Source organism: Nelumbo lutea, chromosome 6, assembly GCF_056320005.1.
Source record: "Nelumbo lutea isolate HS-2025 chromosome 6, American lotus-T2T, whole genome shotgun sequence".
NCBI lineage: Eukaryota > Viridiplantae > Streptophyta > Magnoliopsida > Proteales > Nelumbonaceae > Nelumbo > Nelumbo lutea.
The window spans coordinates 21,258,222-21,283,344 of record NC_142689.1 but is presented as its reverse complement, the minus strand read 5'-3'; the positions used below and the strand labels follow the sequence as shown (position 1 = coordinate 21,283,344).

The 25,123-nt window shown below is 40.4% G+C and overlaps 1 protein-coding gene across 1 annotated transcript in view; it reads right to left on the bottom strand.

Moving 5' to 3' along the window:
* Positions 1-25,123, bottom strand: part of LOC148847844 (alpha,alpha-trehalose-phosphate synthase [UDP-forming] 1-like) — a 119,451-nt gene that overhangs the window by 71,729 nt on the left and 22,599 nt on the right. The window contains exons 5-6 of the mRNA XM_088952281.1: positions 14,406-14,520; positions 14,131-14,232 (exon numbers count right to left, since the gene is read on the bottom strand). Of these exons, the coding sequence (XP_088808407.1) occupies positions 14,131-14,232; positions 14,406-14,520 (217 nt within the window). The remainder of the gene's footprint in view (positions 1-14,130; positions 14,233-14,405; positions 14,521-25,123) is intronic.

Below are 25,123 nucleotides of genomic sequence, written 5' to 3'. Positions count from 1 at the left end.
ACAACATAATCATACGTGGGAACTCACCACCCTTCCTCCTGGTAAGCACACTGTTGGGTGTAAATGGGTCTATACAGTGAAACATCTTCCTGATGGCAGTGTGGAACGATTGAAGGCACGGTTAGTGGCCAAGGGCTATTCTCAGTTATATGGTGTGGACTATATGGAGACATTCTCTCCTGTGGCTAAAATTGGTTCAGTTCGGGTGTTGATCTCATTGGCTACTATGTATGATTGGCCTCTCCTACAACTTGACATCAAAAATGCCTTCCTACATGGTGATCTTGTTGATGAGGTGTATATGGAGCAACCACCAGGGTTTGTTGCTCAGAGGGAGGCTAGTAAGGTGTGCAGGCTCAAAAAGGCAATCTATGGACTGAAACAATCTCCTCGTCCATGGTTCGGCAGGTTCAATGAAGTAGTGAAGGCCTTTGGGATGAAACAGTGTCAGGTTGATCATTCTGTGTTTAGCTATAACTCGAAAGATGGAAACATCTTGCTAGTCGTGTATGTGGATGATATTGTCATAACTGGAAGTGACAACAATGGAATTGACAGGCTGAAAAAATTCTTACAGGACCACTTCAATACGAAAGATCTGGGGAAGCTAAAGTATTTCTTAGGAATAGAAGTTGCGAAGTCAAAACAGGGGATCAACCTATGTCAGAGGAAATATGTTCTTGATCTACTTGAAGAAACAGGGTTGTTAGGTGCTAAACCAGCAAAGACTCCTATGGAACTCAATGCCAAGTTAAGTGTGGATGCAGGTGAAGAGTTTGATGATCCTGGAAGGTACAGAAGGTTGGTGGGAAAGTTAAACTACCTGACCATTACCCGACCAGATATATCATTTGCTATGAGTGTGGTGAGTCAGTTTATGCAACATCCCTGGGTTCCTCACTGGGAAGCTGTTCTGAGAATTGTTCGGTACCTAAAGGGTGCTCTAGGTCGTGGTTTGTTATACCAAAAAGGAGGACCTCTTGAGATAGTAGGGTACACAGATGCTGATTAGGCTGGCTCTATATCAGACAGGAGGTCAACCACAGGGTATTGTACCTTCCTGGGTGGCAATCTTGTAACTTGGAAGAGCAAGAAGCAAACAGTGGTGGCAAGAAGTAGTGCGGAAGCAGAGTACAGGGCTATGGCCCATACCACATGTGAACTAGTATGGCTGAAGAACCTACTACAGGAGATGGGTTTCTCAATTGACAAACCCATGAAACTATACTGTGATAACCAAACTGTTGTTCACATCTCATCCAATCCTGTCTTCCATGAAAGAACTAAACATATTGAGGTGGATTGTCACTTTGTGAGAGAGAAAGTGATAAGTGGGGTAATAACTACATCTCATGTGAGCTCAGGAAATCAGTGGGCAGATATCTTCACAAAAGGATTGTCTCGGGGAAAAATAGATTACATTTGTAACAAGCTGGGACTATATGATATATACTCTCCAGCTTGAGGGGGAGTGTTAGAATGCTCGAGCCAGGGGTATTTTGGTCATTCTGGTGTATCTTATTGAAAGTGAAATGTCTATTGTATCTGAGTTTAAGTTATGTGTCCCATCTTCTATGAGGGACAAAATTTTCTTTCATGTAACTCAAGTTTTTCATGAATAAAAGTTAAGTGGATTGGCTAGGAGAGGTACTTTTGTACATCCTCTCTTCTAGTCTGGCGGAACACTCTTCTCCTCTCCTTCTTTCTCTTTTCTTTCTTCTTTCTTCTTCTCTACTTTGACCTAGAAACAACTAGGATTTATTCACACTAACAACTTGAACTATGTCTCTTTCAAGATGGGGGATAGAGATAATATAAGGTTTTGGGAAGATGATTGGTCAGACATTTGTAGATTTTGTGATTTGTGTCCAAGAAAGGTTGAGCCAAATCCATTGCTGATTCTTATGAATTAATCCAAGGAAGAATGGTGTGGAGTCCAAAATTCAGAAGACCACTTTATGTTTGACTTTCTTAGGTAAATTTGCCTTATGGCCGGGCAAGAGTTAGTGCAAGAGGGGTAAGGTGACTTGGGATGGGATCAGTCACCATTCAATCAATTGGAAATATTCAAGGTCAGGAAGATGAGAGAAGATTGTTTAAAAACAAGATGAGAGAGGTGTGTGTTAACTCAACTGGAGGCACTCACAATCGGCTTCAGTTGCTCAGTAGAAGCTTGGTTGGAAGATTTGTCAATTCTGAACCAGATGTGGAAGATGTGTGGACTTGGGCAATGACTGAATGGCAGCCAAGTAGTTCCTTTCAGGTGAGGAGACTCGATGCATGTTTCTTTCTGTTGAAAAGACTCAGAGACTCAGTTTTTTTTTTTTATCAATAACATCAATTTCATTAAATTAAGAGAATAGAGGGAAAAGAATACAAAGGGAGATAAAATAACTTAGCTCCCCAAAAATCAGAAAACTCGGAAAGCAAAGAAAATTAAAAACTAACCCAGAAAACAACCTCCCTATTTACTCCTTGCTTGGCCAACCCATCCGCAAATGAGTTGGCAGTCCTCTTCACCCAGCTGTACTAAATCTCTATGTCCCTACCCAGCCATAAGAACTGTTTTTTCTCATTGTTAAAGTTCCACAAACCACTGTCCTCAGTCATGAACAAGATCAAATACGGTGTCCAGAATTAAGGTTGGGGAGATGGAACCCCCTTGTGGGGGGCTTTGAGAAACGTGGGGCTTTCAAGCTTTGTCTGGATTAACATCTTTGGTATTCCTTTACATGCCAGGAGCTATCAAATGTTCAGGGCTGTTGGGGATGCATGTGGGAGTTTCAGGCTCGTTGATTCAAGAACTAACACTAGGAAGAATCTGGTCACTGCACTATTTTAATTGAGGAGAAGGAATTCCATCTCGTTCCAGCATCCTTGTTGCTCCATTTTGGTGGAGAATCTTTTGATTTAAGACTGGTGGTAGAAGGGACTTACCCTGGTGAATGGATTGATAATATGGACTCGTGGAAAGAGGAGTGGAGTGTTTCTCTCTCATCAATTGGTTTGAATATGTTGAAGTCGAATGTGCTCTCAGCAGAGGAAGGTCTAGAAGTTGAAGAAGAGGGCATTTCTCGAATAAAAAGAGCAAATGATGATAGTGGGGTCAGTGTGATGGGGCTGATCGATTTTTGAGACATTGGGAAGGTGAAGAGGGGAGACTCGGGGAAGAGTTCAAAAGGGATAAGAGAAGTGGGGCCCACTTTAGTGGTTAATGATATCGGAGGAGGGATAGAGGAGGAGAGACACGTGGTAAGACAAGAGAAAAAGGGGCTGGAGTATTATAAGGGAGATGGAAAGCCAACAACTTTGACTTTTGAGGTGTCACACGTGCTTGGAAGGGGGATGATGGTTTGATTGGGACTCACTTTCCAAAGTCTGAACCAAAAAAGGCGAGGAAGCCTTTCGGTGCATTTGGTTTGCAGGTAAACAAAAGGAGCTTAGTCACTTTCAAAAGCTCAAAGGATATTAAACACAGGAGACCGAGCAAAATTCCTTTGGTTAAGGATCCAAGGGGAAAGGAAGAATGTTAGGAATAAGCGATCTTCATGTATGATAAAAGTAAGAAGGTGAAGGTCATGGTGAAGCTTGCAGAGGGGCGCACTGATCAGGATCCAAAGCCCTGGCATCAGTGATGATGCCCCTTTTGTTGCGTTCAATCCATGGTGGAAGGTGAAGCCACAACAGTGAAGGAGAATTCTGGTACGTCATCTCTGATTTCTATTCTGATGCAAAAGAAACTATGTTTAATGTTTCTAGTGAGATCCTTGAAGAAGAAGAGATGGGGCTGAAGGAGAGGAAGAAGGAGAAATCAAGAGGGGTAGTTGTTGCCGAAACAGGAGAGCTTGGTGTTGGCGATGGAGGAAGTGGTGGCTTTGACGCGACCGCAGTGGCGTTCCCCAAGTTGAGAGCAATGGTGCTGTTCACCGGCTATTTGAGGAGGTGGTGGTTGGAAGGTTAGGTGTGGATTTGGGTAGGAGGGGGAAGGTTGAGAAAGATCTAGGTGTAGATGAAGTGGCGACCTCGGAAAGATCTCATGGTTTTACCAAAGCAAGATACTCACATACTATTCACATCACCAAGGTCTTTTCTTAGTTGAAACTTAGGTTGGTGGAGGTCAGTCCTACAAAGAACTACAAGAGGGTGTATAAGAGAAGAGGGAGTAAGATTGTTGTGTCAACAAGCGAAGTAGCTATTATTGAGGATTCTTGGGTTATCTCCAATCCTGGTAATCAAATGGGGACTATTCTGCATGAAGACGTTAATGAGAACGGATCTGCTTCTACTGAGAGCTCTTGATGAGAGCCTTGAAAAAAAAGGCGGAGAGACCTGGTAGTATTTCCATTGAGAATGCTGCTGAAAGAAACATAGAGATTGGCAAAAGCCTTGGTTTGTTCTTTTGGGGTGGTGAGGAGTTTTCCAGGAAAGCTTTTTAAGAGTTTGAGAGGAGGAAGAAGAAAGAAAGCTTGAAGAAAGGTGTAACTGGAGGAGGAGAGATGTGGGATAAAGATGATGATGGGCAAGAGGAAGTGTTTGATGGGGAAGATTAGGGTCCTGATTTCGCTAGGTTCTATATGCTCGAAATGCAGATGGGCAAATATGGAGTTCGTTGAGGGTCTAGTCCTAGAGTTGTTTGATCTCTATATTGCTAGAGTTATGTAGTATGCTATCTTTTTGTAATAGTTGTGTCTTAGTTTGTTTTTCCTTCTCTCGGGTGATAACTTATGACCTTCCTATTGTATTCTCTTTCTATTTTAATAATAAGTGTTTGGGTCTTTTAACAAAGTTACAGTTGATGGACCTACAAGTATAGAGAAGAGATGTGAGATGGTCGAAAGAAAGTAGGAATGGTTTTTTCTCAATTATGTCCTGCAAATTAGATTTGGAGAAAGCTTAGGATTTAGTGGATTGGTCATTTTTGTTGGACATTCTGAGTATTTGTGGATTCAGTGATAGATGGTGCAAGTGGGCAGTTGGATGTTTATCAAGCCATTATTCAATTCTAGTCAATGGAAGAGTGGTGACCTTTTCACGCCCTCAAAGGGATCAGGCAGGGGGGACCCTTTGTCACCATTTTTGTTCACACTCATTATTGAAGCTTTAAGTAGAATAGTTACTAGGGATGATGCAAGAAATCTCGTGAGAGGCTAGAGAATAGATAGGGAGAAAGTGTCAGTTACTCATTTACAATTTGTGGATGACACAATTCTTTTTTTTATCAGCAATAAATATTGATTCATTAATTAAAAATATATGAGATTAAGTACATTCTGGTGACCCAAATGTCATCCCCAAGAGCTATAACCAAAATTACAAAGAAGCCCAATATAGATGCTTCCTTGCAGCCCCTTGTTTGGCTAAAGTATCTACCAACCCATTTTCACTCCTCCCGATCCACCTGAAATCAGCATTTATATCCTTTGCTAATCTTTCCACTTCCCTAAAAATGTATTTGAGGGTCCACGGGATATGTTTGGTACATCTTGCCCAAGATATAACAACTTTTGAGTCCCCTTCCACTTCCACTTGTTGAAAACCCAATTGCTTTGCCAACCAGAGTCCCTGCAATAAAGCTAGTAACTCTGCCTCTCTTGAATTTGTAATGCCAATTGGCCCTGAATATAGAGCCAATATCTTGCATTCCGCATTCTTGATTGCTTCACCTATTCCTGCCACTCCCGGGTTGCCCACAGAGCTTCCATCAAAATTCAGTTTTACTTTGTTAACCTCTGATGGTTTCCACTCAACTCTTAGAATTTCCTTGTCTCTAGAGGACCGTGCTATTTCCTCCCATGCCCTTAGAATGTTAGATACCAAGAAAAGTTGAAAACCATCTAAGATTTTTATCCACAATGTAACCCTCACTTTTATGTTGTCAACGACCTCTTCCAAAGCTCTACTTTTTCCAGCAAAATTTCTGTTATTTCTTTACTCCCATACTCCCCAAGAAACAGCTGCCTTGTAGCTCTCCACATTATTCTCCCTCTCTTCTTTTGTTGCCTCAAGAAGTTAGGATTGAAAATGTCAGTCACCTCTTGGGGAGGGTCCATCCTACAACCAAAGAGAGAACAGAAAAATTCCCAAATACAAAGCACCAAGCAACAGGAGATCAATAAGTGGGAAAGGGACTCTCCACTATCTCTACAAAGAAAAAACAATTCTTTTTTGTTAAGGGAATGATATGAAGTAAGCTAGAAATTTGAAAGCTGTAATTCAACTCTTCAAACATGTGTCAAATCATAAGTTCAATTTTGACAAGAGTTGTATTGCAAGAGTTAACCTAACTAAGAGGAAGTTGGAGGAGTTTGCTATAGCGATGGGGTGTGAGATAGCATAGTGGTCAATTAAATATCTAGATCTCCCTCTTGGTCATAATCCTAGGTGTGTCAACTTCTGGGACCTAGTGGTGGAGAGTTTTGCTAAGAGACTTGCCAATTAGAAAAAGAGTTACATTTCTTTAGGTGGAAGGATTACTCTAATCAGAGCTACCCTTGCTAATCCTCCAATTTATTAGTTGTCAGTCTTTAGGACCCCTAGAAATGTGACAAGGAAATTGGAGAAGATTATGAGAGAATTTTTTGTGGGAGCCTGGTGAAGGGAGAAAAGGTCACAAAGTTTGTTGGGAACAAGTCAGCAAGAGCAAATCTTTAGGAGGATTGGGAAATGAAAATATTGAAAGAAGAAATTTGGCTATGTTGGGAAAATGGCTATGGAGGCTTCCTATGTAAAAGGAAAAGTTATGGGCAAAGATTGTGAAGAGTATTTACAGGCTCTTGGCAAATGGATAGGACACTAGAACATTGTCTAGGGCTTCCCAGGCTTCTCCTTGGAAAGATATCAATGCATTGTTGCCATCTTTCTTTCCTTATATCAGCTATGAGGTTTGCAATGGGAATCGGATAAAATTCTAGGAACATCTTTGGGTAAGGAACTCTCCATTGAAAGATCAATTTCCTTCTCAATATCTCTTTCAAATTTTAAGAAACAACCTATTTCCTCTTTTTCTCCTACTTTGATTTGAATTAAGGATTGGATTGGGGTTCAACATTTAGAAGGGGGCTACGGAAGGTGATTTGAATGGGGTGACTAAACTCATCACTGTTCTTTTGGGGGTTTTTGTGGACCTGTTGAATCAACATTACAAAATTTGGACTCTCCCCAACTGGCTCCTTTTCTTGATCTTCATTTTTCAAAGCATTGTCTCATTCATTGCCCATTGTTAGTCTGTCCGTTCTGATTAAAGAGATTTGGTGCCATCCCATTCCTCTGAAAGTTGGGGCCTTCTTTCGGGAATTTTTTTGGGGAAAATTAATACCCATGACATGCTTCAAAGAAGGAGACCAAACATGTGCCTTTCTCCATAATGGTGTGTGTTATGTAAAGCCAATGGTGAGACTTGCCACCACTTACTTACCTCTTCTCCTTTTGCATCTTGCATTTGGGATTGGTTTTTTTCCTTGTTTGGGTGCAGGTGGACTCCCCCGGATGATTTGCAAGGATTAATTGCTTCTTCTCCTCTTAGCTTGCCAAAAAGAGGGGCAGGATGTTGTGGAGATGCGCTAGGGATGCCATTTGTTGGGTGTTATGATTTATCAAAAAAAAAAAATTGTTGGGTGTTATGGGGAGGAAAGGAATTCTAGAATATGTGCTGAGAAACAAAGAAGCAAAGATGATAACATAGACATCATCATGATCAAGGTTGCTCATTGGGTGAGGACAATGGATCTTTTTTCTTCATTCTCAGTTGATGACATTATGCTTAATTGGAAAGAGGTGGCTAATTTTGCACCTGTGTTTACAACTTCTATAGTTAATTGGATCCCTCAAAAAAGAGGTTTCATCAAATTAAACTTTGATGGGAATTGCCTAGACAATCCAGGTGCTTCTGGAATAGGAGTTTGAAGAGACAAGGGAGAAAGGTTGGTGGCTCTATATTCAGGACCAGCTGGGACTAGCAATTCTCTTCGAGCTGAGGTATTGACAGAAGTGGAAGGGAACCAAAAAGCATCCTCTCTAAATATTAAGAAGTTGATAATTGAGGGGGGATTCAAAGTTGGTGGTTAATTGGCTGCAAAAAGAAGAACCAAGTCATTGGATATTCAATAATGAAAAGAAAAAGATTAAACAGCTAATTCAGAATATGGAAGTGAAAGTTCAATGGGTGAAAAGATGTGCAAATTCACTTGCTGGTACTCTAGCCAGACAGGGGATGGGTAGATCTCATCTTTTTTGGGCACAATTGTAATTGATTTCTTGTAATTTTCTGTTTCTGGGGAGAGATAAGAGAGGTTATCTCTTGTTATTTCTTTTGATGTAATCCTTCTAACTCAATGAAATTTTCAGTCATTGATAAAAAAAGTATTTTTATAAAGCCTTCGCAAGGAATCAGGTGGAGAAGTAGGATGTGAGGGGGGTTTAGTGGAATCCCATTTCCCCTAGGGTGGAGGCTTTTGCTTGACTAGTTGCTCTGGACAACATTCTCACCCAGGATCGCATCAAAAGTAGGGGAATTTCAATTGGCAATGAGATGCTACTTATGCTTAGCCAAGGAGAATGTGATGCATCTATGCTTCTTGATGTACATTTGGTGATATTTCTTTAGCCTTTTCAGTCTTGATCTGTGGGAACAAGATCTCCAAAAGAAATCTTTGCACAACGGCCTACATTCAGAGGGAATAGAAAAGAAAAAATTGCATGGAGTTGTGTTCCTTTTACTATTTGTTGAGAAATATGGAAGGAGAGCAACAGAAGAATTTTTTATGACCACTCAATGTGCAGAGATCAAAATGTATTCTCTAGTGGAAAATTATGGAATGGATTTTAATCTTACCTAAATTTGAAGGGTTGTCAAAGGATTCTCTTGGAAATGGATTCTCATCATTTTCAGAGTTGGAGTCATTGGGTTGATCTATTGTTTTTTGTTGTTGTTGATCTAATGCTTGGTGATCTCTCATCATGGATGCACTCTTTTTTATCTCCAGATAACGTGCCAAGTTTGTTTGCTTCAACAGCATTTGTGTGACAAAAGAAAAGGGGAAGACTCATGTGGAGATGTACCAAGGCAGCAGAAAGTTGGACAATTTGGCAAGAAAGGAACCCTAGAATATTCTTGGAAAAGGAAAGAGTAAAGAAATTATAATTGAACACATCATGGTTAAGGTGGTCCATTGGTTGAAATCTTTGGAACTTTCTCACTTGTCCCAATGGATAACTTTCCTTCGAAAATGGGAGAAGTAGCTGATTCATCAACAAATAAAACAGTCATTAATCCTTATTGATCTCCACTGGAAAGAGGCTTCATTAAGCTTAGACATGTTCATGGGCCGGGCCGGGCCCAACTTTTTCTCTTCATTAACAAGATCTTTTCAAGCCCAAGCCCGAGCCCGGCCTGACCAACGGGCCTACAACTCGGGCCCAAGCCCGGCCCTCATAAAAAGCCCGAAGCCCGACCTAACAGAGGCTGAAAGGCAGGGTGACTGAGTTCACTGGTGGTGCGGCTAGCACCAGTGCCTAAGTTCGCCATCGCCAATGCTTGAGTTCACTGGTTCCTGAGAATATGCAACAATGCATGAGAATGAGAACTGCGAGAGAGACGAGAGAGAGGAATGGTGGAGAGAGAGAGAAGATTCATTGCCGGAGAGAGGGGCGACTGAGTTCACTAGTGGCATGGCTGGCGCCGGTGCCTGAGTTCGCCCGGTTCCTGAATCCTGAGAAATATGCGAGTGCGTGCGAGTGAGAACTGTGAGAGAGACAAGAGAGAGAGAGAGAGAGAAGACTCACCACCAGAGAGAGAGATGACCGATGCCCGAGTTTGTCGGTGCCTGAGCTTGCCTGTCACCTCTGAGACTAAGAACAGTGGCTGCTTGCTTGGATTCGCACCGGTTATTGAGAGTGAGAATGAGGAGAGAAAAATAAAAGATGAAAAGAGGGAATAGGAAAGGTTAATCGGCTAGGGTTTACAATAAAATACAAAATGTTGGGTTAGGCCGGGCTCAGGCCAGGCTTTTGTGACAAATCCCGAGCCCGGCCCGTAAAATAGTCGGGCTCGGGCTTTTAGGCCCGTAGCCCGCAGGCTAAAGTTCATGCGCAAGCCTGTCCGGGGGTTGGGTCGGGCCGGACCGGCCCATGAACAGGTCTAATTAAGCTCAATTTTGATGATAGTAGTATGGGGAATCCAAGAATATCAAGAATAGGTGGGGTGTTTAGGGATGGTCGGCCAAATATTTACTTTTTATTCAGGCCCAGTTGATGTGGATGATCCTATAAGGGCTGAAGTTATGGCAATGCCAAAGGGAGTGCAAAGGGCAAGGAGTTTGAATATAAGAAAATTAGTCAATAAAGGAGACTCTAAGTTGGTGATATGTTGGCTACGAAGTGAGGAATGAGGAAGCCAAGATGTGGAATTACAGAAATGAGATAAAGAAATGCAGATGGTTAACAGAAAATATACAATAGATCAAAAGGGGTCTAATACTTTGGTGGATACATTAGCAAACAAGTGGTGGGGAGAGATCAACTGTTTTGGGCACAATTGTAAGAAAAAGTAAGGTTTGCTGGCAGAGAGATAAGAATATTTATCTCTCAATGACTGCATTATTCTATTGTAATTGTAATCTCTCTTTTATCCATTAATAAAATTTATGGTTATTGATCTAAAAAAATCTTTATTATTTATTACTAAAAATATTCTTCAAGTGTATTATATCATTGCTACAAAGTGAAAATGGACAGAAACAAGAAATGTCATTGCTTCCTGAATATAATTTCTTCACCTGATGGTCCGGATCCCAAATTTCTCTAAATGTATCCAAAAATATCAAGTGCTACTGGTTTTGCATTTCACCAAGCTCATAGCCACTTTTTAAACCAGACATCCTCTTGCACCCACTTAGAATAAATAAAGCTAACAGATTTTGGTTCCCTAACAGTCAAGTATTTAACTTTTCCTTTATATATCAAAAAAAAGTATTTAAATCTTTCCTGTAGCTGTTATAAATACTTCAACAGATTTTACCCATTCTGCATAATTGTGTCCATTCAACTTAACTGAAGTCATCTGAATGGGTGAGAAATTTATTTTGTTTTTTTGATAATTAGGAGATAACATAACATCCAACTAAGAATACATATCTATGTACTCCTTTTGCTTAATCAAACACAATAATCAATTCCAAAATTTGATATTCTACTCACACAACTATTGGCTACTCACAAACAACATCAAATCTACCAATTTAGCATATAAACAGCACTTACTAACCTTTCCATGAAAAATCACATATCCCGAAAAACTCAACACTGCATTCTTCAATCATAGATCGTAAAGTCAACCCAATACAATAAGTAATCACCACTTTTCTCACTTCACAATCTGCATAGGATTCTTCTTTTAACTCACAACCAGCACGGTATACACCACACTCAATCACCTCAGTCCCTCTTTGTCTGAACAAGTTTAGAAATTTTTTCAGTTCAGTATCCACCTCCCTTGGGAGAAGAAAAACAAACATCAAGAGAAAAAGTGAGAAGAAACCAAATATGATCACTCTTCAATATTTCTCCAGAGAAGAGAAAGAAAGATTTGAGATAAGAGAGGAGAAAATAGAATGCTCTAATCAGACCGATAGTCTTTCTCTAATGCCATGAACGAGGTCTGATTAGTGCAACCTAAACAAGAAAGTTAGAACAGAGAAGAGAAGAGAAGACAGTCATGTAGGTAGGAGAGAAGGAGGACTGCTGATTGGAGAGAAAAATCCACTCTCCCAATTGGACAGACTTATACATATTCTATTTTTAAAATATAATGAGATTACAACTATACCCCTATTTAAGTAATAATACAGCATCAACTAAACTCCCCACTTAAATAATAAAATCAAACAGAGCATTGTACCTCCTACAGAAAACAGTCCCAGATGTGAATAGGAAACAGAAATAATAATCCCCAATTCCCAACAAGTATCATTTTTATTGCATATTTTCAATCTATATTAGCTTCTTGATTGGATAGCATCACTGCCACATGGACTCTTCTACATGGATGCCGTGTCTGTTGTCAGACACGGGTCAGAGTCCAATACTCCACAGATTCTTGAGGACACTTCCACATAGCATTTTCTTTCTACCTCCAAGCTTAGATTTTTAATATAAAAAACTTCCCACCTTATCTGACATAAATGAATCGCTAATGTACAAGATGAACTATTTTGGACCCCCTCTTTATATATATATATATGTGTGTGTGTGTGTGTGTGTGTGTGTGTGTATGTATATGTATATATATGTATGTATGTATGTATATATGGGAAAATCCATGATGTGGGAAAGACATGGTACCAAAAGAGTTTTGACCAATCAAAACCCACCCATGAATTTTGATAAAGAATACCTGATTGGCTACCACGTTTATGATTCCAATTGATTGATCAGACGTTTTTCCGATATCATATCTTTTCATATCATAGTCGAACCCTATATATATATATATACTATTTTAATAGTATTTTTTTCCAAAGACATGTCCACAGGTCCATGTTTTCTATTATTGCCAAGTCAGACTCTTGGATATGTGTTGGATTCCAACTCCCATGTACATGTCCATGCAATATTGATAGTGTTAAATATCTTAAATTTAGAACCTCTCTTTTTTTTCTGGTAGCCAGTGCCTAGCCATCAACAAGTCCTTGTGTCAAGTCTATCAACTAGAGAGGCCAAAACGACTAGTCATTGTTTAACTGCATTGATAACATTTGAATAGAAATAAAATACACCATATAATATGGTGCCTGGTTTAAACTTCTCCTTGCCTAAGTAGGCACCAAAAAGTATACCTAAAAAGCATGATAAGAAGCACACCCTGGATAACATCTTGTCACCTAGGCATTGTTTCAGTGCCCACCTAGGCATCACCTTAACAACTATGTATGTAAGCAAGGAAAAAGGTTTTTAAATAGAAATGACTTCTTGTGTGGAAAGATGGGAAAGATTAGAATTCCAAGATAAAAGTAAATTCCCTAGTTTGTTTATCCAAGTGCTGAGGTTTCTTCTCTTAGAAGTCATGCCTCTTCTAAATTCTACATATGTGACAAGGAGCTTCTCATTTAGTTAGGTCCTTAACGAGAGCATTAATGAGCATAGAGATTCCTATCATCAGGTAAAAAGGGAAAAATTACCCAATGTTGATCCTGAATTCTGGGTCTTGGAAAGTGTAAACTGGATATGGACATAACTTCTGGCATTCTTTGCATAAAGTGACTGCCGTCAAACTCAAACCCACATTCTCATGCAGGCCAGTCCCAACATTCCTCTCATTGGGTGACCCAATTGATGGGTTGAGGGTGTTCCCATCCTTTAAAATGAATGAGTTTCCATGTATCATATCTTTGTTTTCTCTGCTTTTTGTGTATCTTCTTTGCAATTTTGAAATGCATCATCTTATTTCATCCCCACTGCCATTCCCAGTATACAGGTTATATGTATTGGTTTTAGAAGAAAAGGAGAAAGAAATTTAGATTAAGCTCATGGAAGACCTTGCTGGATGAGGTGCTCTCAACATTTAGAAGCACCTGGTACCAACTCTGAGAATCAATAAATGGATAATAGAAAAACAAATTATCAATCTTATCATCATTACCTTGCATAAAGAATACCAATGAATAGGGTTGCAACTAGGGAAGGTTCAGGTTGATCATTTGTTAAATTCTGGATGGACTGGGCCAAAGGGTCCAAGCCCGACACTGTGTAAATTCTTCAAGTCACCAATAAGGACTTGGTGCTTGTCAAGGTTGTAAAAGGACAAGTTGAAGGCCAAAATCAACCTGTATTCAGATAGTGGAGAAAGATTTTGTTTGCTAATTCTTTAATTAGAGGATATATCCTTAAAAGAACAGAATGACACTGACAGTTTTACAATTTATAATACCAAAATATTGTCAAACGCATCACAGAAGAACAAAGTTCAAAATAATTCAGATGTTTATAATTTTTCATGGGCATTATACATAAAACACTTTATCCAGAGTTGAAATGCTGGATTTCAACTGTACTACCCTAAACCTAAGATGCATTTCAATCAATTCTACTTTCATTTAAACAAAATAAGACATTGGCAGTAAATCACAAAAACCCTACCTTCCTGCCAGCAAATCTCTCCTTCAGTTCTTTAATATGCTCCTGAACTTGAGGAAGCTCAAGCGCTCGAATGAACCGATCCGAATCTATCCCAATAGGAAACTGAAGTCTCAAATGGAAAGTAGAACAAATAAGCATCACAAGATTGGTTAATGGTTGACATCAAAAAATTAATAAATCAATGCAACCTAAAAGTAACAGTAACAAATAATTCTTCAGTAAAAGATATATAGATATGCCGAAAACAAATTTTTAACTGAATCAATTATATGTACCGCTGCTACACGAGTCAGCTTTCCTTGATCCTCTACTCCTTCAGGTGTACCCTCAAGTCCAAGAATACGAGTGCAAGCACTAACAAAGTGCCTTGCATAATCATATGTATGAAAACTGGAAAATAGAATGTCCAGTGAGCAAAATCACTTATGTCAGGTGAGTTAGAATGCAACTATCCAACTAAAAAGAAACAATAAATTTGCTATGAAGATATACTGAACTTTTTAATTTCCATAATAACATCAAATGGCTGAACCTTAGGAGTAAAACCCAATTACTCAAACTGGACAATCAAATATAATTCCAACTGGTTCACAACAAAATATTAGTAATAGGGTGATTTAATTTTTTTTTAAAGGTAATGTAATTTTATTAAGAGGAGACAAAGATTACAAATCACCCTAATCAGGATCTATAGATCCTAAATCAGGGCCTAAGAACAGCATTACAACTCAAAAAAACTACAAGAACCCAGATGCAGCCCAAGCGCCCTGCTTTGGAGACCTTTTACAGCAGCTGTCCAAGAAACTAGCCTCCCATAGGATGTGGAGATTAAACTGTTGACTTCTTTGGAACAGTTTTGAAAAAGTCTCTTATTTCTTTCCTCCCAAGTGGTATTAATAATAGCAGCCAGGACTGTCTTCCAAACCTCTTTAGCCAATCTTGACAAGCCTTGAATCTCCCAGCACCATAAGTCCTTTACTGATGATGGCATGGTCCAGCTCAAACCCACTGAAGAGAGATAATGATTCCACAAATCCACAGCAACTGGGCAGTGGAGGAGTAAATGATTATTGTCCTCTTCCTTCCTCCCACACATCACACAGAGCAGGTTAGGAACCTGGACACCTCTCCTTGCCAGGTTCTTCTTGGAGAGACTTTTGTCCAACACAATAGCCCACAACAGTGCATTCACCTTAGTAGGGGGAATTGGATTCCAAATCTTCTCAGTAGGAATCTCAGCTCTGTCACTATCAGATTAACTTCTAGCAAAGGAACTGACTGAGAACTGACCATCCTTAGACTCTCTCCAAATCCACGTGTCTTCTTCTTCTTGGTTTAAGGACTGAGAGGCTAATAACTGAAATAAATCTATCACTTGGTCAAGTTCCCAATCATGGAAATTTCTTCTGAAGTAGGGGTTCCAGGAAACATAGTTTTCAAGGCACCAAGGTGAGGCTAGGCGACAGGGGGGGCGCCTTGTCGCCTAGGCGATGGATTTTTTTAAGGTGAAAAATACATATCCTAGGCAGTTCCCTAGGTTCCATAATCATCTTTCCTTAAAAACTAACCATAATTTTCATAAGAAAATTATAAACTTCATGTTTATGTCTAGAAAATCAACATATTTATGAGAAGAAAAAGAAGAAAGAAAAGAAATTTCAAAAAATATGGGGACTGAACCCCTATTTTTGTTATAGGAAAAGAAGAAAAGAAAAGGCGCCCCCCTTAAGAAGAAAATTTGGAGGAAGAAATGTGTTGATTAGACAAAACTTTAAGTTTTTCCCTCACTTATTGGTTCAAATTCTGAAGTCTTTGAGGGTTCAATACAGCAGTTAGCAATGTTTGTGTTGATTAAACCCTAACAAAAAAGAAAATAATAAAAAGAAATTAGTTTATAAACACAAAAAATGAATATTTTTGTTTAATAATGTCTATTTTATAATTATAACTCAAAAAAGTAACAATATAAAAGTATTTTATAAGACACTATACAAAACTGCTAGGCGACTAGGCGAGGCAAGCCTCCAAGGGCGCCTTGTCGCCTAGGCGTCGCTTTGACAACTATGCCAAGAAGTCAAACAGTCTCTCAACTCATAACATTCCGCCGCCAACACCTCCTGATTCTTTGCTAGCTAAAACAACTAAGGAGGTATCACTTAAGGAGCAGTGGTAGGATGATGATCTGAACCAGGAAGAAAGAGAGTCGCAGGCGCAGGGACTGGAGCTTGCGAGAGAAGACGAGAAAGTCCTCAGCAGAAAGAGGTGAAGCATCCTGTGAATCAAAGTTTGGCAAAATAGAAACAACATTACGTGATATACGAATGTTGCGAATAGAGGGATCATAACAAAGAAATCCTTTGTGGTAAGGACTATAACCCACAAAGGCACACATGACAAACTGTGCAGACAATTTAGAACGTTCACGAGAGGGAAGATCAACAAAGCACACACATCCAAAGACATGAAGCATAGATAAATCTGGAGAACGACCAAATAACTTCTGAAAGAGAAACCAAGAACTGAGGAAGGAATGTAGTTGATCAAAAACATAGTTGTACTACCTGCCTCTACCCAAAAGGAAGGTGGAGTATGGAACTCCTGCAATAATGTCCTTACAACACTAAGGATATGTCCACTCTTGCGCTCGGCCACACCATTTTGCTGAGGAGTATCTGGACAACTTCATTGCACTTGTACTCCATGATCCTTCATATAGGATAAAAAAATCTCCATTAGTGTATTCTCCTCCTGAATCCGAACGGAGAATACACACTTGTGATTGAAACCAAACCCGCACCATAGCACGAAACAACTTAAATGTTGGGAACACCTCAGACTTGTGGCGAAGAAAGTATATCCATGTGTACCTGGTACAATCATCAAGTAACGACACAAAATATTTGTATCCGAGCCGAAAAGAGACAGAAGCAGTCCAGACATCACTATGTATAAGCTCGAAGGGAGAGGTAGCATGCTCAGATGTGTGAGGAAAAGGTAAGGTACGACTCTTACTTAAGCAACAAGAAACACAAGACGTATCAAAGGTGTGCAAGGATGAAGCTTTATTCTTAATAAGGCCAAAATCAAACAAAAGTTTTAATTTTTCAAAAAGTAAATGACCTAGACATTTATGCCATAAATCCCAAACATTATTTCTATGATTCAGAAAGGAACTAGAAGTGGAGGAACTGAAATAAACTGATAATGTTGCTGTTTGAGGCTTCTCGAACTCCAATACAAACAGACGGCCCAGCCTGCGCCCCCTTCCCTTTCACCTTCCCAGTGTTCTGGTGCTGAATCAAACATCCATCCTGAGAGAAAATGAGAATGTTACCTTCATCAATTAATTGGCCAATAGAAATCAAGTTTGTAGTGAGATTAGGAACAAGAAGGGTCTTGGTAAGAGGGAAAGATGCAGTGGGTGAAAGCTTAACAAACAGATCACTACTACCAATGATGTTTAACTTTTCACCATTGGCAGTAACAATATGTTTGTGATGGGTTTTAGTAAGGTTACTTGGTTGGTTAGGGTAGGCTCCTGTCATGTGGTTGGTAGCTCCAGAGTCAACGATCCAAATATGAGAAGGAGAAGCATAATAACCGAAAAACTCACTAGGTAAGCCAATAGCAAAAAGAGCAGAAGGAATAGCATATGTTATCAGTTGTCGAATGTTTTGCTCAACCATAGATGCCAGAGAATCACGTTTAACAAAAGAATCGCTACTATCGGAGGCCATTTCAGCAAGAAAACAGCAGTCCAGGCACAAGGATATCAAAGACAACCAAATTCAGCAATCAAGAAGATGATAGTTCAAAAAAGACAAGTTTTTAAGACTGTCGAGTCTAAGGCCTTTCAAATATGAATCTGAAGTCTGAATCAAATAAATAGGAGGCAAGAAAACCCTAGGACAACACCAGATCTAGGATTATAGGTTGATCAAGTCAGCCAATTGAGAGAAATCTGTGATTTACCAACACATTAGACGTCTTCTTCACAAACATGGAGGTATCTTATGATGATTGAGGCAGTCTTTAAAAACTCCAAACCAGAAACTGAGTGTAGGGTTAAGGAGAGCTTGAGAGAACCCTTCGATCTAGAGAGAAAAAAACTAAATCACAAGCTGATGTTGAAGACCTGAAATCCATAAAAGGTTGCAGTCCAAAAATGGAAACTGTAAGTGCTGCCACCCCAAGAAGAAGATCAGAACTCCTTCGAAAACTTCACCAAATTAGATGTTGTTTGTAGGTGGAATAGACCAGGTCTAGGCGACACCAGATCTAAAGTTCAAAGCTGTTGCAGTCCAAAAAAGGAAACTGTACAGTGTTGCCACCCCAAGAAGAAGATCAGAACTCCTTTGAAAACTTCACCAAATCAGATGTTTGTAGGGAGAATAGATTAGGTCTAGGCGACACCAGATCTGAAGTTTGGCCTCAAACCAATGTCTCCCAAGAGAGATCTAAAGAAATCTCTCCTGCTGGTTGCGCAAAAGAAGAAAGAGCAGAAAAGGGTTGATCAAGACAGCCCTAATACGACAGGTTTACTGCTTCTAGTAAGGTTCAAGAGAGTGAGAAAATAGATCAGAGAGCAACCTGCTCTGATACCATGTCAACACTCTTGGCCGAATAGAGAAAAGAAAAAGAATAATCTTAGAGGTGTCAAGAATGAATGACCCCCACCTCTCAAAGACTCTCTTATATGTTAAAAGATATGTACAATTAAAGAATGCCCATATAGGGCTGAAAGAGAAAAGAAGAATAAGATGTAAAAGTAATATACAACAGGGACTATACTAATAAGGTACATCAAGTCATTGGCAGTAGTTGGGCCAATCCTTGTTCTTCAAACCACGTTTTCCATCTTAAAAGGGCATTTTCTGGTCTGGTTACCACACACTAACTGCAGGGGGATGACCAGATATTGGCCATGGGAGAGCTAGTTGTTTCACACCCTGGAAATTATCTTCCCAACCAGATGAAATTAGGAACCTGTCCAGCTTCACCAAAGCCAAAGAATCCTGGTTGTTTGTCCAAGTGAATTGGGCTCCAATCAGAGGCAAGTCAATCGATTCAAACCGGTTAACAAATTCCCCAAATCTTCTCATCTCTCTGGTTCTCCTGGCCCCTCCCTTTCTTTTCTTCCCTAAATCTCACTACATTAAAGTCCCCCCCAAGAACCCGCGGAATAGAACAATTCCCTCTTGCTTCTGCAAGGTCCCCCCATAACCTCTCTCATCTCTCTGGTTCTCCTAGCCCCTCCCTTTTTTTTCTTCCCTAAATCTCACTACATTAAAGTCCCCCCCAAGAACCCGCAGAATAGAACAATTCCCTCTTGCTTCTGCAAGGTCCCCCCATAACCTCTCTCTCTCTTAGAATACTCCGTCAGACCATACACATTTGTGAATTGACCTTGGAATCCCCCTTCAAATTCCAGAACAACTGAAATTGAGAACTCTCCCACATCGGCGACATCAACTTACACTTCAGCCTATCCCACATGATTAACAATCTCTCCCCCCCCCCCCCCGCACTACCTCTAGCTGGTTTACACACCCACCTTACCTGCCATGGACTCCAAATGCTCCTCACCACTCCAGGATCAACTGTTTCCAATTTAGTTTCTTGGAAAAACACCAGCTTTGACTCCCACCTCTTCAACAAATCGCAAACCACCATTCTCCCAAAACCCAACCCCCTCACGTTCCACGACATAATTTTTAATTCCATTAAACAGATGACTCTCCCCACCCCACCCTACCTTTTTCCCCCTCATGCCTTCTCCCCCCCCCCCCCCCCCCCCGCCCATGAGGAGTCCTCTCCTTTGCCCCCCTTCTCATTTAAACCCCACTCCAACCTCATTATCTCCCTACTCTTCTTCATCTCGTTTCCCCCTGTTTTAGCATTTTGTTTTCCTTATCCCTCCCGACTTCTTTTCTCGATCTTTATAGGTAGAGGATCATTTATGTCTCCAAACCAGCAATGGAGACACCTAGAACTTTTCCCGGCCCCAAAAGTTTTGCATTTACCCACTTCAAAGTTGATTCCACTCCCTTCCCCTTACTTTCCTCCCTCCCCTTGACCTCCCTACCCTTTCCCACTCCCCTCGAAAATTCCACCCTTGAACCTTCTCCTTCTTCTCTTCCCAAATACAAAAGATGTACCTGATTTTCTCCTACTTTTGAGATTTGGGACCAGCCCTCCTTAACAATTTCCGATGTTTCAGTTGCTTCAATTATCGCTAGGGGAGTTGCTTCGGCTATCTCCTCGTTTAGGTTGACCACAACCATGAGCTCTACCATCCCACCTTCATCTTCCATTTCCTCTGCAAGCGAAGGTCGGGCCAATTGCAAGGGACTTGACTGCCACTAAGACTTCTGTGAATTGCTCTGGTCTTGGCTCTTCCGCGATTCTTCAGGTTTGGCAAGGCTTTTTTTAGGCACTACGCAAACCTTGGAGCTTGCAGATTGCCAATTCAAGCCTTCTAAAGCCCCTGGCCCAATATCCATCCTATTTTTATGGGTTTGGCCTGGGAATAGATTTTGTTGGTCTGACCTGGCCTGCCCCTGATTGGTTGGACCGGGTTCACTTCTTTCGAACGAACCAGGTTCAGCCACATCTGACCCCATCAAGCTTCCTTGAAGAACCTCCTTCCTCTGATTCTCATAAGGCTTTGAGACTTTCTTAAGGCCAGCTGGCAACAGCTCTAGTTCTTTTAGACACTCCAAGAGTGTCTCCTTGAGCCACAACTTTGAGTAGTCAGACCAGGTTTGACTACCTTTTAAAATTTGAACTTCCCTTTCTTTACTGCCTGAGCTCCCAAGCTTCAACTGACAGGCCTCCATAGGTGTGTCAGGAATCACACCTCTCCCCAGGGATGAACAGAATCCCAGGCAACCGTGTTCCACACGGCCTGATACTACCCTTATGCCTCCCTCAACGTCTTCTTCGAATCCGGTGACCTTTTCTCCCCACTGCTTTTGTCTTCTCCATCAACCAGCACCACCGTCTTGTTCGCCAACGATTCCTCTTTCTCTCCCTCTTTCACACAAGCCCTATCCCCTAATCCTACCTCTCCTGCCCCCTCCATCTATCCCGTGGCCTTTCTTCTTTCCAAATCCACACCCACACTAAGAGGTCCCCCGACCTTAGCTCCACTTTTTCAGGAATCAACCCCCCAGCCTTCACCCTTATTCTTACCCATTCACAGGTTTTTAGTTCTTCCTCAAAGTCATCTATACAAATGTATCCTCCATAGAGATTTCATTTTCCCTCCACACTCGGGCAGCAAAACAGAAGATGCAGTCCGAAAACTTTTATCCAAATCTCCTTAGGTTCTTTAGCTACTTCTGCCCTCTCCGATGAGGGATTCATCATGGCCCATTTGTTAGAACCTAGTGTGCTTCCTCCCTAGACGAGAAGATGAAAAGGTACAACTCTTCTATCAATTTTTTTATCCTCACCCCACCCAATTCTCTCCAACACCTTGCCGCCCCAACTTCCGCCTCCTCAATAGAAATCTTTCCCTTAAAGCATCCAACCAAACACCTCTGCAAGAAGGAGGATCTCACACGAACACCCTCTTCTGAAGTTACTAACACTAATCCTTCCCCCAACTTTGTTGGTTTTGTCCTCCCAAAGTTTGGGTAGGCATCCACCTGTTAGACAGTTTTGTATGCCCTTAGCTTCAATCCAAATTTGATGTACTTTTGACATTTAGTGTAAATAAATAAAGTACATGTTTGATTCATGTTGTTTGGTATATTTCTGTGTAAGACCCTAAAACTGGACACTTATAGAGACTCGTGTTAGTTTTAAATGTTCACAGCCATTGGATAAATCTAGGGAGATTTATCCTGCCAAGGCTGATACTGATGTGACACCAAGTGTTGGGATGGCTTGTCTCGGCCATCAAGGTAAGACCCAAGCCACATGCAGTATGGGATTGCTTGAATCCTTGAACCAGACCAGATTTCCAGTATTGCCCTAGACCTTGGAGACAGATGGGCAAAACAGGAAAGTTACACCTGACCCCTGGACTCGATTATGACACTTCACTAGGTGTCAGATCGGGCTGTCTTTGATATGTCAATCAGTGAGATCCTTAGCGGGGGGTCAAACTTGGGCATGTTGGGGCAATCTGAGAATTCATCTGAGTGAGTGGTCATAGTGACAAGATCAGCCCCTTTGTCGGACAATGGTAATGATCGGGAATGCACTCTCTCTGATGGAAACCAAACTGCCGGCAATTGATTTCAATCGTTGGAATTTTGTTTTGCAAAATTAATATATATATATATATATATATATATATATATATATGTATATGTACGGTTTCAAAAGATTTGCAAAAGGTTTTAATTCCCGGGATCCATGTTTGTAGAGAGTGCAGCACTGTTCCTTGCAGCCGAGGGAGAGGTCTTCTCTTGTCGGGCAGTGCTTGATCATTAAGGGCTGAGAGGTTAAGTGTAAGACCATTTAGGATAATACCTGATGGGCTAATCTTGCACCTGCCCACAGTCCCTGGGTTTTTATAAGATGGCTTGGCCCAGGGACCACTTAATGTAAGTGTTGGGCCCATAGGGTCCATGTGATGGGCTCAAGGGGTCACTGAGCTTTTCAGTGAATTCGGCTGGGCCTTGTAATAAAGGTTGCGCCGAACCCATGTGGCTGGTGTGTAGATCAATGTTTGGGTCCCACGCCATACAAAGAAGCCCAACTAGGCAGCAGATTGGAAACTGGTTAAACACTGAACACTTAATGGGCCAAAAAGCCCATTACGAGCTGGGCTGATATGATCACCCATCTAAGGGGCGAATCTGAGATTGATGTTAGCAAAAGGATTGGGCTCTTGACCTTATCCACTCTGAGAGACCAAATTCAAATTAGATCTGAATCTGGTAACCTCCTGATAAGATAAGGAGTAAACTAACTTAATCTGCAGATAGGATTAAGATTATCCCCTATCCAAATATTGATTTGGATTGGGATAACTCCTAATTAGGAGGATTTCTTAATCAAGAAGAAAGGAGGAGAAAACAATTCGAATATACCAAATTTCGAACCAAGTTTTTCAAGAGAGAAGAAAGTCTTCTGCATACAGAGATTACATCTCAAAACTCCAGAGAGAAGAAAAGTTGTTCAGCCATCTTCGTCCTAGGAGTTCTCCTCCAGCCGCCGCCAACCCCTCTTGTAAGATTCGATCTTTGTGGGAGAAAGAAGTCAAGAAATCAGTTCTTGACATCAGTCTTGCAGAAAAGACTGAGAAGGATTCAGTGTTCAGAGTTTCCAGTGGGTTCTTGCGAAGGATCCAGTGTGTAGGACGCACCCTGCTGGTTCCGTTCCATCCACAGCTGTGTCATCTTCAGCAGGAGCGGATCTTGGTATCTTCTTTGGGCGTGAACACCAACTTTAGGAGATATTGTTTCTCCGGATCAGGTATAATCCTTTTTGTTCCCTTTTGGTTCAGATCTGGTTTGATTATGGTTCAAGTATAATCCTTGAATATTGTATTCTAAATCTAGGGAATATGATTCCTAGTTGGGAGAAGGTAGGAAAATTTTTGTAATTCGCCCACCCATTCCGCACCCTTTATGGCAACCATTAGATGGATCCTACCATTCTTTCACCACTATCATTGCTTTGTTAAATGAGAAATTCCTTCTTAAGCTAACCATTGGATGGCCTTGATGATACCACATTTTTCCTCCCCAACATTTTCCTTCACCCCTTTTCATCCTCAACACTTTCACATCTTCTTCAACTCCCTTTTGTACCTCTTCTTCTTGTCGTTCACCAATATTCCGTTGTCGTCATCGTCGATCGTAGCTTCTTGAGTTCATGAGTGGCATACTTAGGTTAGAAGAGAGAAATTGAATAAGGTTTTAAGACGATCAACATGATCGATGAGGCTCCGTGACTGAATAGGTGATTTAAATATTAAGATCTCTTTCCACATTATGAGGCTTGGACAAGGTTATTCAAATGAAATACTTGATGAAAATATGACCAAGATTTTTTTTTAATGGCCAAAATATGACCAAGGTAATCCTATTAATTCGTATTCATATGTGAAAGTTGTCAAAGAAATGTCTTGTAGCTAGTAAGAAAAATAAACATAAATACTTCTCAATAAAAGAGATAAGAAAATTTTTACAATAATGATAAAAAAATTTATATGGGAGGATGCAAATCAATGTACAATATGTGCAATAAAATCCATATCCCCAAAAAATTTAAAGAAAAAACAAAATAGGTGACGAGCTCCCACTACAAATAAAAAGGCCTCTCTTCCTGGATCTAGCACATCCAACCTCCAAACTGTCTATTCCTCGATTCTTTTTTTTTTTTTGATTGATAACAAGTGAAAATTTTTATTGATTAGAAAAAAGGAATGTTATGTACAAAAGAGAATTCTACCAAAAGAATAAAAAAGAGAAACCCAATTGTTAGGCTCTTGTACTGCCTAATCCCCCATAAATTTTCTATAACTTCTTCATTTAGCTTACATTGATAATTCCCCAAAACATATGTACCCCTAACTGAAACTCCTTGTCGATCTAATTGATGCAAGTGCTTATAAGAAGATTTTAAGCAAGTCTAAATGAAGAAAATTGAAGAAAAAGGGTCAAACAGTAGACTCGCAGAATGCATCAACTGGAAAAGAAGTGACTGTTTGACCAGCCAAATGTTGTTTGATTTGACTGAAATTTGGTGGCATTCAAGTACACTTACAGAACTCCAATACTGTAGAATTTCAGTTCAATCCAACATGTGAAAATGCCTCAACTAAAGAGTTTAAGTTGGCAGGATTTTGTGTTCTGCAAGTCATGGTCAAAGTCCTAGTCAACAAGTTACCTAGCATTTATAGTAATTTTCATCATCACTATGTATAGACCCAAAGTAGCACTCCCAACTCCTATTTGGATTCTAACTTCCAAGTCCTACTTCTAATTCCTATGTGTATTCAAACTTTAAACAAAATTTAGAAACTTTCTTT